The 19,113-nt window shown below is 46.7% G+C and overlaps 6 protein-coding genes across 6 annotated transcripts; 3 read left to right on the forward strand and 3 right to left on the reverse strand.

The window, feature by feature from the left end:
- Positions 1 to 8,899: 8,899 nt before the first annotated feature.
- On the reverse strand, positions 8,900 to 9,434 carry LRP88_10877 (uncharacterized protein; the record flags this gene model as incomplete). The annotated part of the gene is made up of 2 exons (XM_083247325.1): positions 8,900 to 9,076; positions 9,135 to 9,434. 2 exons carry the CDS (start codon positions 9,432 to 9,434, stop codon positions 8,900 to 8,902), a joined length of 477 nt encoding a protein of 158 aa, XP_083096473.1.
- An 887-nt stretch (positions 9,435 to 10,321) lies between these two features.
- LRP88_10878 (PepX_C domain-containing protein) lies at positions 10,322 to 10,649 on the forward strand (the record flags this gene model as incomplete). The annotated part of the gene is made up of 2 exons (XM_083247326.1): positions 10,322 to 10,324; positions 10,383 to 10,649. 2 exons carry the CDS (start codon positions 10,322 to 10,324, stop codon positions 10,647 to 10,649), a joined length of 270 nt encoding a protein of 89 aa, XP_083096474.1.
- A 1,067-nt stretch (positions 10,650 to 11,716) lies between these two features.
- On the reverse strand, positions 11,717 to 13,066 carry LRP88_10879 (DUF3500 domain-containing protein; the record flags this gene model as incomplete). Its single annotated transcript, XM_083247327.1, has 2 exons — positions 11,717 to 12,786; positions 12,838 to 13,066. The coding sequence occupies 2 exons, from the start codon at positions 13,064 to 13,066 to the stop codon at positions 11,717 to 11,719; spliced, it is 1,299 nt and encodes a 432-aa protein (XP_083096475.1).
- A 381-nt stretch (positions 13,067 to 13,447) lies between these two features.
- On the forward strand, positions 13,448 to 14,624 carry LRP88_10880 (fumarylacetoacetate hydrolase family protein; the record flags this gene model as incomplete). The annotated part of the gene is made up of 6 exons (XM_083247328.1): positions 13,448 to 13,472; positions 13,527 to 13,765; positions 13,821 to 13,879; positions 13,946 to 14,202; positions 14,258 to 14,354; positions 14,417 to 14,624. The coding sequence occupies 6 exons, from the start codon at positions 13,448 to 13,450 to the stop codon at positions 14,622 to 14,624; spliced, it is 885 nt and encodes a 294-aa protein (XP_083096476.1).
- Positions 14,625 to 14,996: 372 nt separating this feature from the next.
- On the reverse strand, positions 14,997 to 15,457 carry LRP88_10881 (uncharacterized protein; the record flags this gene model as incomplete). Its single annotated transcript, XM_083247329.1, has 3 exons — positions 14,997 to 15,170; positions 15,221 to 15,270; positions 15,325 to 15,457. 3 exons carry the CDS (start codon positions 15,455 to 15,457, stop codon positions 14,997 to 14,999), a joined length of 357 nt encoding a protein of 118 aa, XP_083096477.1.
- Positions 15,458 to 16,025: 568 nt separating this feature from the next.
- On the forward strand, positions 16,026 to 18,225 carry LRP88_10882 (FAD binding domain-containing protein; the record flags this gene model as incomplete). Its single annotated transcript, XM_083247330.1, has 7 exons — positions 16,026 to 16,179; positions 16,232 to 16,473; positions 16,525 to 16,639; positions 16,899 to 17,053; positions 17,102 to 17,259; positions 17,314 to 17,662; positions 17,713 to 18,225. The coding sequence occupies 7 exons, from the start codon at positions 16,026 to 16,028 to the stop codon at positions 18,223 to 18,225; spliced, it is 1,686 nt and encodes a 561-aa protein (XP_083096478.1).
- Between the last annotated feature and the right edge of the window lie 888 nt (positions 18,226 to 19,113).

Here is a 19,113-nt window from a genome sequence, read left to right on the forward strand (position 1 = left end):
AATTAAATACTCTTAAGAACTAATAGTAGTACTTAGGGAGCTTTTCCCTTAGATTTAATCTCTTCTTTAATATAATTTATTAGAGAAACAGAACACACTAACCATAGCGAGGTTGAATGCTTTGTGACCTTTTTTGGGGGATTTTTAAAATAGGGATCTTATATGCTTCTTAGTGAGGTAAATATAATATAAAATAGTAAGGGCAATTGATTAATTAATAATAATAAAAATTTAGTTAGAGAAAGAGCACAAAAGCTGCTCCTTTCTCGTTGACTATAATGATAGTGATGATAATGCTAATAGCCGAAGGCAACTGGTCTCTGACCTTTTTCTATGTATAGGAAATTGCCTAATAGCCCAAAATAGCTTAGCACCTTTTTCCCCCAACTCAATAAGGGCCTTTTTAATATCTAGGAAGCTTATAGAAAATACTCTTAGGCTATTATATTTTCCTTTTTATTTCTTAGCGCATTAAATTAAACCTGCGAAGACTATGCTAGTTAGGCCTAGTAGATTAGGTTATTAGAAGCTCTTAGGGTCTTACTTATTTACCTAGTGGTTATATAAGCCTATATATAATTATCCTCTTATAGGCTAAATAGTAATATCCTCTTTATTTATCTAGGTTTATCTAAGGATAACTTTATCTCCTTAGCCTATTATAATATAAAAAAAGACTTATTTCTTATAGTAGCTATTAATATTTATATCTATATATATTATATGCCTAATAATACCTAGCGAGGATATATTTACTTACTTAAGTATTTATAAAATAATAAGAATACATAGCAGGCATAGCTTATAGATAAGGGCATTAATAATTATTTTATAGCATAGATATTTATTATTAATAAGGGCTATTAAGTAATATTTTTAATTAATTCTTATATTAATATAAAAAGGTTAATTATTTATTTAATTTTCTAGCTCCTTTTACTTAGCTTAAGCTTATTAGTGCTCCTAATAGCGATTTTAATTAAGAGCTACTTATTTTCTGATTCCTCCGCTGAGGCTACCTCGCTTAGGCTACTAGCTTTATTTTTATCCCTTAGGTCTTAGTCCCTCTTCTTCCTTAGCTTACTCCTTATAGCCCTGGTTTTATGCTTAGGCTTCCTTGCCTCTTTTAAGTCTTACTAGCTTTTTTAATATTAAGTATAGTGAGTAATAATATAGCTAACCTCGCCGCATCGGTAATATTTCTACCTATCTAGGAGCTTTAATTTATATCTCCTAACCTTTATAGGTTCTTAATCTATTTGATTAGATGCCTCCTTTAATAGCGGTAACCTCTATCTAGGTCATTCTTAGTTAATGCTTAGGCCTCGTTGCTGCTCTTACTAGTTACTTAGCTTCTAGTTATAGAAGCGGAGCTCTTCTAAGTTAGCCCTAAGGCTTTATAGCGCGTTAATAAAGGAGGGATATATCTTTAGTAAATTAAGCTAGCCTATAAGGTGGGAACAGAGCTCTTAGTTAATTATATGCTTAAGGGCGTTAATCCGCACTAAGTCTACCTAGCTAGCTCCTTTATTATCTATAAGCTCTCTCTTAAACTTAGGGAGAAAGGATATAAAGCTCTTCTTATCTCCTTATCTTATTATCTCTAGCTAGCTAAGAGCTTACTACTTAATATTTAGGTCCCTATAGTAGCTAGCTAAGTATATTATAAATTTACTTAGCTTAAATTACTAGTTTAAGCCTCCTTATTTAAAAAAAGCTATTATTATTACTTATAGCATTTTAGCTAATCTAAAATAGATATAAGTAAATTAATTTAATAATTTACTAAGGGTAGGGTTATTAATATATAATTTATTTTATATTTTAAGTTATTAGGCCTAGAATTTTTATTAAGTTTTATTAAATTATAAGAGGTCTAAGAGGATTAGTTTTCTCTTTATTAATAATTATTTTAGCAGGAAGCTTTATTAAGGTTTAGGTTTAGCTATATTTAGGGGCTCTAGCGGTTATAGCATTAGAGCTAGTATTATAATCGCTAATTAGATAATATAAATTTAATTCCTTATCTCCTCGTAGTTAGTTTCTTATTTGACGCGTAGGGCTTATAGTTCCTTTAATATTTATATTATTATCTATATTATTATCTAGGAGGCTGGGAATCTGGGGCAGCATCGGAGAGAAGAGGGCTTGAAGCTTGTGCGCGCAGGCCTGGATCTCGCCGTATTCAGCCGCAGTCTTGGTCCGCTTGGACAGGGCAGTCTCGACTGGACGGTACTCCTCAGGAGCCTCCATCTTGATGAGAGAAACGTCAAAGTTGAGATTTGCGAGGGCGAGGGTCAGCTCTGCGCTGCCACCGGCGAGAGCGGCAGTCAGTCTTGAGATGGACATTTCGTGTTGAAGAATACCTTGTGTTTGTCCCTTGGTGATGTCGAAGCGTTGTTAGAGTTGAAAGCAAACAAGAAAATGGCGTGGAATGGGAGGGGAAATATGGTGAAGCGCGGGATGTGTTACACAAGAAATCGTGCGGGGAAGATGCCAAGGCGATGAGGCATTTTGGATACCGTCATGTATCAATGATTGTGTTTTTTGCTGTTGTGGCTGATAGCGTAACTAGTCGACTACACAGTTGATGAAGTTATCTAACTTCTGGTTGGCAGACTTCGGCTTCTTCAGCCGCGGGTCTAGACTGGATGATTTCTCAGTAGAAGACATGTTTACAATACCAGTCTGATCTAGCTAACAGCTCATTCACGTCTTGCCCAAAGAAGTCTTGACATATACCGTCGTTGTAGCGTCGGCTAACAGCCAGTTCAGTCAGTGACATTCTTCGTCTCTATAGCGACTTTCCATTCACAGGCCTGTACTCTCTATGCAGATCAATGATCCTCGTCATGGATTTTAGATTCTCCTGACGGGGAGAAGGAAAAGTCGGCCAATGAAGCTACTACATCGTCTCTTCTCCATATCAAGCATGGAATGAAGGGTCAAGAACAGGTGCCGCTCCAGTTGCAGCTCATGAGCCCAGCGACGGTGCTAAGAGTTGCAGGTGCTGAAAACGACATGGACGGTGAAGAATCACGGTGTTCGGACCAGGGGCTCCCCTAAGCTTTGAAGTTTAGGCCACATTTGACAAAGGCAAGACAGAGCTTCAGTCCTCTTCCTCACATCTGGTCATTGCATCACTCAAAAAGATCGCTTCCTCGAATATGACTAGATAAGACTGGGCAAAGTGACTATACCACGTGATTTGGTCTTTTCAGTGCTTGTCGGGACTGACGTGTACAAGTAGGCATCAGCTAACCGACCTCAACATCAAAAATGAACTGGGCACGACTAGAATAATAATTGGATCACCAATAATTACGCACAGCACGGCGCTCTCAAGCTTATTACTTTTTTGTTCAACGTTCTGACGTGCTTCTCCAAGATACTTGTCCCGAGTATGACGTGTCTATCGCTGTGGTTGGTTCACCAAAGTCACATTGCGTGGACAAGAATGTGACTTCGTTCTGACGCTAACTCAGCTTAGCTCAAACAGTAATGTGTTCATCCTGGTGAGCAAGTAAGTGAACCTGCACTGAGAGTCATTAACGGAAACATGGAAACACTAGCTGTGGTTTTCTACGGCTCTGGACGTGGCCTATTTTCATTCCCACGGCAGTCTCCAGTACTCAGAGTATCCGGGTAATCTTTGCAAGTCTTATGTAAGTAAGAGACGCTTTCGGCATTTTCTTGTCCCAGTGCTGTATTCAACTCAAAAGCTTGTGCAGCGCTGGAATTTGTCATGAGCCCATCTGCCTTCTGGCTTTCGGTGACTGGAATGCGCCATAACCCAAGACAGAAAGACCAGACGATAAAATGCCGCATGCGCCGATAAAGGAATAATGGGAAAACTTTGATGAATTAGTAGATGACTAAAGAATGGTAGAGAGCAGCTGTTAAATGTGCTGGCGACCCTTTTGACAGAACGGTCCCCTCGATGATCCCTTATTTCATCCTGAAATGTCTGCGAGTCAACTTTATAGCCACCATCATCGGTTCTTTAATACAGATCAAATAACCTCGATCTATCACCAAGACTTGATATATTATTCTATCTCGACATTGATACTGACGGATAACGTCCAAAGAACATGGCCCCAGGAGCGTCAGAGCTTGTTGTATGTGGTGGCATCTCGATCTCCCCCGCCATCCGCTAATAATAATGAAGATAACAGAGTGGGCTCTAATATCATTATCCACAGCCGTCATCGTCGCTCGCATCTACCTCCGACTCGGCATCCAAAAGAAAAAACTTCTTAGAAGCGATATCTGGATGACAGCAGCATGGGCGATGGGGATTGTCGTGGCTGCGTTCTGCATCACCTTTATCCGCTTGGGAGTCATGGAGCAGGATATCTACCCATCTTTGGGCAACTATTATGGTACAAAAGAAGACAAACAACACGTTCGCAAGGTACAGATTCACAGAAAACTTTTAAAGAATAATTATTGACTCTGGCCTAGCTGCTCTGGATTTCCACCCTCCCCTTTTTGACCGCATTTTACCTTTGCAAAGCTGCCTTGCTTTGTGTCTATCTACAAGTCATCCCCATCTTTATGATTAAGAGAAGGATGTTCCTTTGGGTCACTATAATCTTTGTTGGTCTTTCATACCTTATCACAATCATTATGTTCTTCACGACCTGTACCCCTATCAGCCGATACTGGTTAGTCACTCTTTCTGAATCAATCTACATATCGCAGACCTGCTAAAGTTTGAAAAGGGCCCTTGATACCAACCGTCAATGCCCCATTTCCTCTTGGATGGTATTTGCGAGGACTTCGTGGGCTCTGAACTTTGCTGGAGATCTATTCAGTAAGCATCATCCGCCCATTTCGAAGCGAGAAATAAGTGCTAACAAGTCTAGTCTTCGCGCTTCCTTGGCTTATTGTCCCTGATCTCATGGTCAAGGGGTGGCTTAGAGTTGGCATTTACTTCACGTTTCTCCTTGGAATTATCAATATGGCCATGACTATTGTTCGTTTTGTTAAGCTGTATGGCGGAAGAAACGAGGGCGAGTTATCATTGGTCACAATTCGTAAGTCTCTCATAGTTTCAGCGTTGCCTATCACTAATACTTCCCCAGACTTTTGGAACTCCCTGGATTTGTATATTGGCTTAGTCATTGCGTGCCTGCCCTCACTTCGACCTTACTTCAACCTTGCTACAGAGTCACGCGCGTTTAGTTATGTCAAAGGGAAAACATCTAGCCGTGTTAGTGGATATACAGGCAGTGCGAGTACTCAATCATCCGGGGTGGTTAGAGTCCCGAGCAAGGCAGCGGTTGGTCCTTTTGGTACGCCTGCAGATCGACTTTCACAACCATCGTGGCATGAAATGAATATACTCCCGAGTAAAGTGTAGAGGGAAATTGATGTAGTTTAGGATGAACTGTGGTAAAATAGATTGTTGAGCGTCGATGACGATTCGTTTTACACCGACATTTGGTTTATAAAATTAGTGCCTATAGCTGGAGAACTATTAAGATTTCATGAATAATTTTATACCCTGGCGCGATTAAACCCCTCTTCTAAAAAGTCCTGGTTTATTGTTAAAAACCCCGTAGTCGTGTGGTTCCATCTTGGTAAACGAGAAGTTTCATCATTAGTATCAAACGCTCTGAAAATCATTTGTTTGCGTAGAAAGGATCGAGATATACTAATGAGAGCTGTGTAGTAGTCTAGTCTCATTCTGCGACAAAAGCACAGTCTGATATAAAACCATGTAAGTCATGTACGCATATAAAAAGGGATTGTCAGTCCTCTTGGCCGTTAAGTATGAGTTTAGCAGGGGCTATCCTTTTTGCCAGGACCGGCTTCGACTCTTCTGTTCAAAATTGCCAGGGCTGAAGCCAGGCTATGGATACCTCAAATGGTCTTGGAATCCCATCATTGCAGCCATGGCGTTGTCGTCCAGAGCCCCGAGTATGCACCCCCAATCCTCAACCCTGAAACAGATAACTGGGTCTAAGAAGATGGGCCATTCTGGTTCATCCGTATCGATCGACACGGCGAGGCTCGATGGTTCTGGCGATAACGGAAGATCGGGGTCAGAGGTTAGCCCTTGACACCAAGTAGAGAAAACAACAGCAAAGAGACTAATACTCACTATTTCATTTCCTAGGCAGTACTATATTATCACGGCACTAATTATAATAACGGCTGGGATTATGTACGACCTAATTAATATAAATAGTAATACTCTTAACTCATACTAGTAGCCTATTTCTACTTCCCTAGATTTACGCCCTGGGCCTCTAGGGAATAGCAGTACTTCTAAGTACCTATTTTAGTTAGCTAGAGATTACTTATATACCTAAAAAAAAAAGGCCTAATTCTAATAAAATATCTATATACTTAGATAGCCCTACCCTAGACTTTATAAAGAGTATGTTATTTTAGAGCGGTAGGTGCAAGTGCTCAATACTATAGATTTTCCCTCTACAGACTTTATCTATTTCCGTTTCTAGAGCTAAGTTCCTGCTGCCTTAAGCTGAGCTGCCGCTGAGTGATGGCCGAGTAACCCGGAGCTCGGGCTAAAGCGGGCTGATCTTGGGCTGAAGTACTAAGGGGAGCCTACTTCTGGGGCCATAGACCCCTGCAGAGGCCTAGATCTTGGATAATGGTCCCCTATTGTCCCCGGTTAGACTTTCCCGATTTGGGAGACTCTGGCTGCAATCCGTATGCCCAGCAGTCTGGGAGACCGCTACATTTGACGCCATCGCTAACTACACGATTTCGCGTTCTTGTCCTTGCTTTACGTCGTAATATTTGCCCGATCAGGTTGTCATAATCATTCCTTAGATTGTTCTATTTCCTTTATGAAATGCGTGGCGTTTGCGGAGCATGTTCGCGATCTCTAGCCAAGTCAATTCTCCAAAGTCAAGTAAGTAGAGAGATAGCCATGCTCAGTTTTAAGAGTTTAAAGTCTTCCGACAATGAAGGGTCTGGCAGATTATGCACGGATCTGCTCCCATGTATATTGATATGTGGAATGGGTCTGGCTGCTATAATTCTGCCCCTCCCAATGCCCGCCACGCCCGTAAACCACGTGTGACTGGGATCCGCCTTGTCCATCAGCAGTTGTGCTGAAAAGGAACGGTTCGAAAATGATTGTTGGTGCGGCAGATTCTGTGCCTGTGATGCTGCCCAAGGGGCCTGATCTGTACCTAGGGCTATGTAAGAGGTGGATTGGCCATTCCTTCATGCATCGAGGCAATCAGGGATAGAAATAATGCTCGGGCGTTCCGAGGAGGCCCCTGTCAAACAGAAGTCTGGCCTAATTAGAAGTCATGCAAGCTAACATGGCCACTGCCACAATCACATGAAAGTTCTCCTCATCGGCGGAACAGGTGGAGGCAGCTGCTTCACACAGAGCCTTGAATCTAGGCGAAGTCCGTGACGCGTCGGTGACAATTCGCATGAATGCTACCCATGGTATGACTATGACGGAGAAGATGAGGTGGAGACTTGCACGTATTGACAAGTGTGATTCGTAGGTAGAAGGCTCTATTTCGTTGTGGGAGAAGCAAGAGCCGAGGAAAACATGTTCCATTCCCAGTCACGAGCCTTCCATGCCCTCTGGTCCTTGCGGGCCGGGCTCACGTCTCCTGAATCCATTGATCGTTCGTATGCTTGTATATGCCAGGAATCAAAATCTAAGTATGCTAAAGGCATCACATTGCCTAATGCTTTGAGTCCTTAACCATAGCACTTTCGCGCAGTTTACCTTGCTCAAGAGGTGCCTCAACATGACCGGTCATATGGTGGGCGACAGGCTCAAGGAAACATGTGACTGTTGTTGTTTTGTTAGTTGTCATCCGTGCTATTGCAGCCCCGCTATGGAGAAGGGAAAGACGCCGAATAATGAGTGAAAGTTGGTACTTACAAATAACAGTGACAACTGCAATAACAGCAATCTCAATCCACACAAACTTGTGAAGACTCCGTAGTGACTTGCTCGAGGGCATGCTCAGCTGCCGTAATGACCGAAGGCGTAACACCTACAATACTAGCTAGGGGAGATTTGTTGCCGGCCAAGAAAGGAGTAACGAACTCTTCGGCAGATGATGTTGAAAGTCCAGCATTGACCACAGCCTGTGTGACGTCGGAGATGCGATGGCCTACGGGATTTGTTTGGTAAGTGAAATCCAGATTGTGGGTGGTAGGCAGAAACCTTACTCGACATGTAATTCCCATTGATTGTAGCGAAGATGGTGATGCCAACGCCGTAAAGCAGCATTCCATCCACAAAGGCGACGGGTAGCACCAGTGAGTAATTCGTTCAAGGAAGAAACGGTCATCGAGGACCCCGTCAGTGCGGCCCCATTTCTCTGTTCAACAGTGAGCCTAGATACCTTTGGGGGTCCTCATTGACCTACCGTAGACCCCAAACCCGACGAGAAACAGGCATCCAAGGACCAACAGAGAAACAACCCGAGAACTGTCCCAAGGATATGGGTGACCGCCCCAAACTAGAGCCACCACAGGGGGAATGATGCCACAAAGGAACAAGGCCACACCGGCATAGTCAATAGATTTGAGAGCCTCGCCAGTGGTGTTCTCGCGGCGCAACTTGGTGGGCGGGGGGTTGTAGAACACGAAGAGAAAGACTCCCACGACGACAAAAAAATGCCGTTGAAGTAGTAGACCCAACGCCAGCCTGAGGAGGACGATGGAGCAAATGCCCCAGCTACGACAGCAAATGGCCAGTTCGAGACTCGTGACGCACATGCGGCGAATAAGCCCACTCATAAACCAAAAGATGATAGAGATGAGGGCATTTATCGAGCCCGTAAAGCCCTGTGCAAATCTGCGATGTGATGCTGGGACGATTTCCATGCTTGAAGGGATGACAAGCAAATGGAGTAAAAATGCTAGCATCAAGATTCTCCGTTTAGCCTGAGGGAATGAGGTGACGCACATAAAGAGAAGAGCAGAGACCATTCAGAGCTTGGCCCGCGATGATGACTTCTGTGGACTTGGCAGAGCCGGCGACAACGTTGCCGATGACGCCTGCAACACCACCCGACAAGATGAACCACTTCTTACCGAAGCGATCGGCGAGAGATCCCTAGAAGGATTCGTCAGTAAAGTAGATAGAAGTGTTTCCTTCCGTGACTTGTACTCACCCAGATCGTCTGGAGTCCGATGATAGGGAAGAGGTTCGCATTTGGAATCCAAGTCGAGATTGACTCGCGGCCTAGGGCCTTTACAGCGTAGCTGTAGGTGGTTGCAGGGCCAATGTTTGCCATTGTGTAAGTACCCCAAGCAAAAGCCATGGTAATCAAGACCATGTAGGTGCGGATGGACATCTTATAGGAGTCATGGAAGCTCGAAGAGTCGCCAGCGTCGTGATCCGCTGCTCCCGAGGGGTGAGTCGTGCTCGGGGTATGCTCAAGCTGAATGTCTTCAGCCTTGATGTCGCTCATGTTTGGTAGTTGTGCTCAGTGGGTGGTGAGGATGGTAATGTGAGAAGAATAAAACGGGGAGGACCTGGAGACTAATCTTATACAGACAAGAACCCCGGGATAGGGGTCACCCATCTTTGCCCAGACTGTACCACAGAATCTGATCAAGCCGTAGTCCGAGATGAAATCGTGGGGAACAAATCCCCATGGGGTCGAGGTTGGCTTCCGTAGCCCACGATCCGATTGGCTATCAAAGCCGACCTCTCTCCTCGTCATGACCGTCACAGGTTAATAATGTGACAGAACCCACCACCGCCGACATGATAACCCCCTATCAACGACTTGCACTGTAATATCGCTCACCATGGCTGCCAATACCCACTCCCATTCTCCTTATTACTGAAAGGCTGTGCCACCCCAACAGGTTTGTAATACTTCCTGGCATTATCTCTCTCATGCTAACCAACAGGCAAACAGGTCTCACCACCTCTCCAGCCAGCTCCTCCCCTCAAGCATGAAACCATTCTCCTCGAAGATGGAAAGACCCTATTCCAGACGGATGTGGCCATCCCGATGCGGGACGGTGTCTTGCTCTATGCCGACGTGTACCGTCCCGATCCCAGCCTCAGAACCAAGACCCCCACCCTGGTGCTGTTCGCGCCATTCGGAAAGCACGGGGCCGTTCCTATAGAGAGGTTTCAGAACATAGGAGTCGATTTTGAGAAGCTGAGCCAGCATACTCATTGGGAGCTGCCTGACCCTCTTCCTTGGTGTGGAAAATGGGGTTATTCCTTCTTGTTGGTCGACCCAAGGGGCACCTGGTGGTCCGAAGGCGATGCCTCAAACCATATCTCGCCAGAGGAAGGTAGGGATGGGTATGAAATTGTTGAGTGGGCATCGCAGCAGGAATGGTAAGTCGCTAGCATGGCATGATTAATCATGGATATCACCAAGTTGACGTCGATCTAGGTCTACCGACGACATTGGCTGGGGCGGCGGCGTATCCTACTACGCAATGTCCGCATACCAGACCGCCGTGCTGAAGCCATCTCACTTGAGGCCATCATGATCTGGGAAGGCATCTCGGACATCTACCGCGAGGTCAACGCGCCCGGCGGCATCCCCAACGTCCCCTTTCAGCACTTCTGGATGAACATGACTAGGAACGGCCTCGGCATGACCGAAGATCATGCTGCAGCCAGCATCGAGTATCCATTGTTTGACGAGTATTGGTAATCCAAAGTGGTTGACTGGAACCTGATTAATGTCCCCGTCTCAGCGGTGACAGGATGGTCATCGCTCGGCCTTCATCTTCGTGGGACAATCGAGGCTTGGAAGCAAATGTCTTCGCCAAACAAGTACCTCATCATTCACGTAAGTCTACATTGCTCATACAACTAAGAAGTTTATCTAAACTTCTCTGTAGGCTGGCTGAGAATGGTTTGAGTTTTACAAGGACGAAAATATCAACAAGCAACGCCTATCTTGGGACCGCTACTTACAACACGTTGCGAACGGTGTGGACAAATGGCCTAGAGTTGAGCTGGCTGTCAGGACGTCGGCCACAGAGAGCTTGCGGCGCTTGGAATCCGATTTCCCTCCCAAAGCACAACTCATCAAGTATCGACTAACGGCGGATGGCAAGCTCGTCCTTAACAACGGAAGTGCCAGCAACAGTCCTCCAAAATACGTCGAGTTATGGCCTAGTAGCACTGTTTGGGAAGCTGGCGAAACGCTCCGCCTTGCAGTCAAAGGGACGACCTTTACCGACCAAGAAAACATGACACAGTTCAAAGGGCCGAGCCACAGTTTCGGGGATGTGAGGATCTGGACGGGTGGAGAGTATGAGAGCGAGCTACTTGTTCCAGAGGTAACGCCCTTTAAAGAATAACGAGACGGCTAGATCGGAGGTAGGACTTTCGCCGACTGAGGGTTAGTATGACCGAGGAATTCATGGGAACAAGTCTACGCGTCTTGATGATCAATTGTGAAGCCATACACATTCCTCTCACTTTCGGTAATCCGTACGTAGGCACTCAAATGCAGAATCTCGTCTTGTCACCACTCTCTCTCAACTTTGAGACTGAAGAGAGAGTGTAAAGGTCAAGCAGTTCACCAGAGAAACATTTGAAGACCTGGGGTGAAAGAGCCGAGGACACTGACATACACGATAGGCGATAAGCAGCTGATGTATCCACCTCTATTCACGAGCTCTTCTAGTCTTGAAATGAAATAAGATTAATTGATTGCCGGCTTCAACTGCAATGCCCCTGACAAGGGTCGTGAGGTCAATTTCCAAGTATTCATCCCTCCCAAATGAATCCCTGCTCTTGCCCCTTTATCAAAGGCCTCAGCGCCATCCCATAGTCTCCCCCATTCGGCATTCGCAGCAGTGTATGGATATGGAATTTGGCTGGCTTCGAGTTGGCCAAGAAGACACCGGAATGGTGATCAAACTCGATAATGATGACTGGGCTCTGAATGCGATAGTAGAACGGATCCTCATCACCAAATCCCCCGATCCAACACCAATAAGTCTCATAGAAAAAGCTCTTGACTTGCTCTAGCCGGATCTGACGGGCTCGCTCTGGTAGATAAAGAAGGAATTCATCCACAATAGCTAGAACCGTGTCTTGTTGTGTGTCTGTCATCTCAGACACTAATATTCCCTCGTAAGGAACCACCCGATTATCGCGGTACGCTCCGCATAGATGTCGTTGGTCATCATGGTTCCATCGACCATGGGGCATGGCAGGGTCTTTCATAAGCTTATACACCTGTGCTCTGGCCTGTTTGTCCTTTGGCAGGTCCTGCATCAGCCGTAAACCAAGTGATTCTTCCTTGTCCAAGATCCGGATCCCTTTGTAGGGTCCCTGATCGATGAGGTTGGGCTCCGCTCCGGTGAACCAAGGAGAGATAGTGATTTGAGTCTGGTGGAGGAAAACGTTCAAACAGAGGTGATGGCCGTAGAAGGAGAAGCCCCATGGTCGGATTACCGATGGCTGACCGAAAAGAACAAAGTTATACGAATACTCATTCATGATGGCCGGCGACTCAACGAGTTCTCCCAGAAAGTGATTAACTTTCATCGCGCCCACTGCCTTGTCATACCCTTCAGGTGAGAGTGTTGCTTTGAGCACTTTGAGCACATCCTCTCTCAGCTCGGCGGTGATCTCATCAAGGCGGATGCCTTTATCGCTGAGAAGAAATTCTGGATTCGACCAGGATCGCCATTCTGGGGAGTCGATGTGATAGCAAGTCGCATTCCTCTGGCTCTCAGATAGCCCATCGAGCACAGCATTTGCGGCTGAGGTGATAGCCTCTATCGGAACTCCTTCGTCTTGGAGTTGGTAAAGACCATCGCGGACCTTGCCTGTACTGTGTCAGCTTGACCACAACTTGACCAACGAGGAGTGATAATTACCATCGTTGGTGATGCCTTTACAAGGCTCCTCGAAGAGCTTCCTCCAGTGCAGGAAGAGGCCATGAAGCCAAGGTGGCTGGCCACTGGCCTTGAATACCTGGGCATACTCGTGAGCATTTTGTTTCTGCATGGCGGTGAATCTCGGGGTGCTCAAGTCGGGAAGATGCTCCCGAAAAGCACTGCCATGAGACTGCTGGGTCTTTGTGTCACCACCCATGGCGTCGACCATGATGTTTGATGATGACTGGTTGTGGGGACTGAAGGTTATAGTCTCTTTGCCTTGTTCCTTTCCAGGTTCAAACAGGTGATCTTAAGGGTACGATGTGAAGGCTTCTTAGGCCAGCACAGAAGTCGTACCTGAATCCACCAGGTCAGTCACGCACATTTCCTCGGTTCTCGGCGCGTGGTTCCATTCCGACCACCCGGCATGTTTGTGACAGTTTCTCCGATATGGGCAATCCGATTGGTGGTGGCCCATCCCCCCAGTCGCAAGCACTCCATGGCCTTACCAACCATCTCCCCCCTCTCAGGGCAATTCCGTGACAAAAGAAAGCAAAAGCGAAGCCCTTCAGCTTGCCTACCCAGTCAGATTTCAACGCCATTTGCCACAATGGCCTCCCTCCCAGAATTCTCTCGTAAGTTCATATCACCTACATCTTGGACAGCAGGCGGATAACACTACCCGTTAGGTATTGTGCGATTTGTGCCTAAGTCTAGTCCTTCACGGATTCTTATCGGCCAGCCGCTGCAGAAAGCCTTGGACGTTGGCGTCGCGACACGCAGGGGCGAACCTGTCTTGGTGGAAATCTTCTCTGGCGTCTCGATCCTGTCGCCAGGGAAAGCAACGGGTGTGATCGAAATTATTGACCGTATCCTATCACCTTTGGCTAAGGAAGAAGTTGGAACCATCAGATGCATTGGGTTGAATGTAATTTCCCAGCAGCATCAAGTCACACAAGATACGGCATTGACCTTTGTTGCAGTACAAACAGCACGCAGCTGAAGTGCAAATGGACATCCCCTCCACCCCTACAGTCTTCCTGTGAGTATCCAACCAACCACGTGCTCCTTGCTGCATGACAGATTAACTCATACGGAATAATAACAGGAAGCCCGCTACAGCCATCGGAGATCCTTGGCCTGCTCCAACAATCCTACCCAAGCTCACGCAGCTCGATGATTGTGGCGATTACGAGTCGGAGTTGGCAGTCATCATTGGCAAGACAGCCAAGAACGTCAGCGAGGCCGAAGCTCTTGACTACATTCTGGGCTACACAGCTGCAAACGACATATCAAGCCGGACCTCTCAGCTGAACCAGTCGCAATGGTCATTCTCCAAGGGCTTCGATGGAGCATGCCCTCTAGGTACGTATACACTCTCTAAGTCAGCACGAAAACCACGGCCTAATACTGGGCGCAGGTCCCGTCGTTGTTTCCACCTCTGTGATTCCCAACATATCAACTCTTTGGCTTCGGGGACTAAAGAACGGCAAGGTTCTTCAAGATTGTGGCATCAAGTAAGCAACAGCTATTCAATCGCCGCCTGCAAGGAAACTTGTCTGACATTGTCTACTCGCAGCGATCTTATCTTCAGCGTTCCGAAGCTAGTTAGCTTTCTCTCGCAGAGCACTACCCTCCCCGCTGGCACTGTCATCATTACCGGAACCCCAGCTGGAGTTGGCTTGGGTCGGACACCTAAGGAGGCACTGAGACATGGGGATGAGTTTGCAGTTGAGATTTTGCCACACATTGGAACGCTCTTTAATGCCTTTGAGAATGAAGAGTAGACTAGGGTAGGGTTCTATAGTAGATACCAAATCAACGGCGTCCTCAAAAGGGTTCTAAGCAAGTTACCATGAGTCTTTTGCAAGTGGGTGTGTTTTCGAATCGATCAAGACCGCAAGATTTAGTCTTCTCACTGGATATTTTATCAGGGTTCCCTGTGTTTCGAACAAGACTTGTGAAAGGCATGCAACAGCAACATTCTTACAAGTCCCAAAACACTCCACACTTCGGAAAATTCACTCCTTGTCCATTCATTACAGTCGATGCTGATAAATACTAATGTACTCGTATTCCCCCCGCCGCCGTGTGTAATTACTCATGTATCCATCCGTCCAAATGATATGCTCCCTTAAAAAAAACGCACCGCGCCTTCTTTAAGAATCTAGCAACATGGGAACCTTCTCAACCAGATATTCGACAATTGCATCGGGTCCTTTCTCAACCTGCAAGCCAGTGGGAATGGCGTGTAACTTGATGTCCGGCACTATAGACTTTGCAAGTGAATGGATCTTCCGGGCCTCTTCCTCTGTCCACATAGATGCAGAGAACTAGTTACCGTCAGTTGGATATGTGCAAGAGTCTGCCTCACCAAGCTTACCAGGAGGTTAGGCTTGTGCTGGGTGACCTTGGGTACGACCTCATCAATACCTATCACATCACTCATTAGAACAGGCCATCGAAACAAGCCGAGGGGTTTCATACTCTCGCAGTTGTCGACGTAGGTGATGTCGTAGTCGTCCTTCAGTGCCTCGATCAAGCGCCCAATGAGCCGCTTCGCTCGCTCGGGAGCCGTGTTGACGGTGACGAGTCTGAAGGGTCCTTTTCTCGCCGACATTGTCGCGGTTACAGCTTTTCTGTCGTCTTTTTTGGCTCCCTATAGCCTTTGATGAGGTAAAGAGAATGGGAGCTCACCCTCTTAAGCCTGCTTGCTGCTTGGCGATAATCTTCCAGAACAAGATAAGTAACCGTCACCAATCTGACAGCTGATCTTGCCCACAATGCCAACAATCTGTCTCGAGGGTCAATGCCAATCGCAGCATTGGAGCTGCAGATATATGATGACTACACTCGGGCCTCGGCAAGTCGGCGTAAGAATGCTTTAATTCCGCAACATCCTAAACGGATCACCCCAAAGCCACAGCGGTAAACTTTTACCGGGGCCAGTTAGAGTGGGCAAAGTTGGCTCGGTTCAGAGTTCCCGCCAGTCCCGAGAACCAGTGACGAATCGGAAAGTGAGGCTCGGAACAAGTTCGAGCTACACAACCAATAGGAGCTTTGAGCTCGGCGATCCCATCCTATATCTGACTTACAACTTGTCTATTTCAAGGCCCCCTGGGCTCTGTCTTTCTAGTCATCCGAATGAAGTGATAACATCGTCCCGGGTACTTGTACACAGAACCGTTATGCCTGGAATTCTGGAGCACGCCGAGTTGAATGGCAACGGCCTTGGCAACGCCGGGCAAGACGGTCCGACCCAACCCGCCGAACTGCCTGTCCTCATCGTTGGTGGCGGTCCAACCGGTCTACTCTCAGCCTACATGCTCTCCAAGTTTGGAAGTGAGTACAAATTGCAAGTAGCACGCACCATCTCTAACTTTCCCCGTCACAGTCAAGTCCCTGCTCATCGAGAAATACCCTGAACGACTCGCCGCCCCGAAAGCGCATGCCCTTTGTCCTCGAAGCCTCGAGATATGTCGCCAATATGGTCTCGACACGAATGCCATGCGTAAGCTAGGTACCCCTCGTGAAGATGCCAACCGGGTCAACTTTGTCACCAGCCTGAGCGGCGAACACATTGGGCTTCTTCCCTATGAGAGAATGGATGTTGGAGTATTGGAACACACTCCAGAGGTAAAAGTGATTGGTATACTCAACACCAGGCATGGCTGACATAAAGAGTAGATGATCCATAACATTCCGCAACCGGCATTTGAGCAATTCGTTGCCAAAGAGCTTGAACACGACCCCAATGTCGAGATTCGAAAGAATGTTGCCTATGTCGCGTCTCAGCAAGTATGTAAACCAGGTTTAAAATTCATCCAATACACATAACTGACCCTGAGGCTCGAGGTTACCGACCAAGTCATCTCAATACTTGAGGAGTGTTCGACAAAGGCCCAATGGCAAGTACGCTCCAGACACGTCCTGGCCTGTGATGGAGCAAAGAGCCAAGTTCGCACGGACCTTGGAATAGAGTCAGAGGGTGAAGATGGCTGCAAGTTATATCCAGGCCCATGGTTTCATTGACGAGCTTTATATCTGACCACGGCCCCTAGATGAGACTATGATGACAATCCACTTCAAGGCCAATCTCCGGCCTGTCGTTGGTGAAAGGACTGGTATGCTTCACTGGATCACGGATCCAGCATGCTCTGGATTCATCATTGCGTATGATCTGGATGCCAACCATGTACTAATCAGCAACTTCGACGTCGGTATGACCCCGTTGGTATTCGTGTTATAAACTAACACTACATAGTCTAAGAAGCATCCAGTCGATACCTGGTCTCAAGAACTCGCTCAGACAACTGTTGCTGCCGCAATTGGCCAAGAAATGCCGTTTGAAGTCTTGAGCTATCGACCATGGCTCCTCAGCAGAAAGGTCGCAAACCACTACAGAAAAGGGAATATTTTCTTGTACGTCTCTCCTCGATCCGGGCCTGTGTCAATATTTAACCATTATCCATTTAGAGTTGGCGATGCGGCCCATTCGTTTCCTCCCACCGGTGGACTGGGTCTGAACTCTGGCATTGCCGACGCACATAACCTTGCGTACAAGATTGCCGCGGTCCATCATGGCTGGTCTACCCCATTGATCCTACAGACCTACGAAGATGATAGAAGACAAATTGCGTTGGTCAACTCGGCTCAAAGCATCAAGAACGGCAAGAAGATCTTCTCATTCCTAAAGACCCTAGGAACGGCTGGCATTGATGACGTAGAGGAAGCACGAAGGAATCTCCACAAGTCAATTCACGATCCTGACAAGCAGGATATGATTGCAAGGGAAGTTGAAGGGCAGCGGGAACACTTTGATAATGTCAGTCATCGATATGCCGTGATGAAAGAATGAGCTGACGTGGTCTACAGCTTGGCCTTCATATTGGTTATGTCTATGGGGACAAAGAGACGCCACCGCTCGCGTCCAAGTTCTCTCCTAAATTTACCCCTGGCGGTCGGTTGCCACACGCTTGGATCAAGCCACGACTCGGCGCGGCGTCATTCAAGGCTCCCCCTCTCGATGTGTCTTATGTCAAAGAGTTCCATCAAGCTGGTATCAATGCCCGTCAGTTTTCAACGCTAGACCTTGTGGAATTTGACAGCTTCACCCTGATTGTGTCATCCCATGACACCTGGGCTCCAAGATTTGCTCAGCTGCACAAGTTGACCCAGTCGCCTGGGATCAACATGCGATTGCGATCAGTTGACGAGGACTTTGATTTTGTCTTTGAGGAGCAGCGAAAGATGTACAGCGATGGCTCAGGTATTTTTCATGGCTGTGGACTCCTTGTGAGGCCTGATCAGCACCTGCTTGCTTGCGTTGACGAGAAGACAACAGCGGAGGATTTGGCGTCGCTGATTCTAGCACATCTGGGAAAGTAGCTAGTTTCTATATAGTTAGTCTGGGCATTACGATTTCGGTAAACTATCAAGTTGAATAAAACTTCAAGAATGAATAAGACGTGATCCTCCAAGTGTGAGTCTGCGCATACGGTGGGGATGTTCCCTTGCCAGCTCGAATCAACGGCACAATGTACCTAGGGTAGCAACGGCCCATATTGCACACTCAACGGTGAATTGCAGTATATTAAAATCAATCGTTAGTCTATCTTGTGTGTTCTTGTGTCTAGTCAATCCGACAAGCAAAAGTCATTGTATTCTTTGGTTAGCAACTGCGTGTCGAACTCATGATCTTTGAGAAAATAATCTCTCCCTACAGCAGTACAGCAAGGTGAATAGGAATGATTTGACACATTGTTAAAAATTTACTGCCTGAATCTTCTCTAGTACAAGAAATTACCTGTCTCGCCCCCTGGGTCATCTGTGGCAGACCAGGCGTTCCAGTCCTCAAAGTTGAGGAAATTGTACACCAAGTTTGTGTCCACCAGGCTTGAGTACAGCTCCTCGTACGTAGGTCCATCACCTTCAAGATCACCATTGCCCCCTAGATGGTTGTGGCAAGGCTGAGGTCCCACCGCACCACCCGCTTGATTGCCATGAGGTCCACGCAATAAGGCATCCTCGCCGTGTTTCCCCAAAGCCTGATGAAAAGGTTCCATATGGGATATCTTGGCCGCATTTAGAACCTCCCTCGTGATTTCAGTGCATTTGCGGGCGACGGCAAGCATCTTCATGGAGGCAAAGATTTCCAAGCTCTTATCGATGTCTCCCAGTATAACTTCGACGGGGCATGGACTTGTGTTGATTAGGATGACGTATAAAAGTGCCATGGTTGCGTCGAGAACGTATGTACAGTTATACCACCTAAGC

Source organism: Fusarium phalaenopsidis (genome assembly GCF_050370095.1).
Source record: "Fusarium phalaenopsidis strain FUZ10S chromosome Unknown contig_32306, whole genome shotgun sequence".
NCBI classification, from domain to species: Eukaryota; Fungi; Ascomycota; class Sordariomycetes; order Hypocreales; family Nectriaceae; genus Fusarium; species Fusarium phalaenopsidis.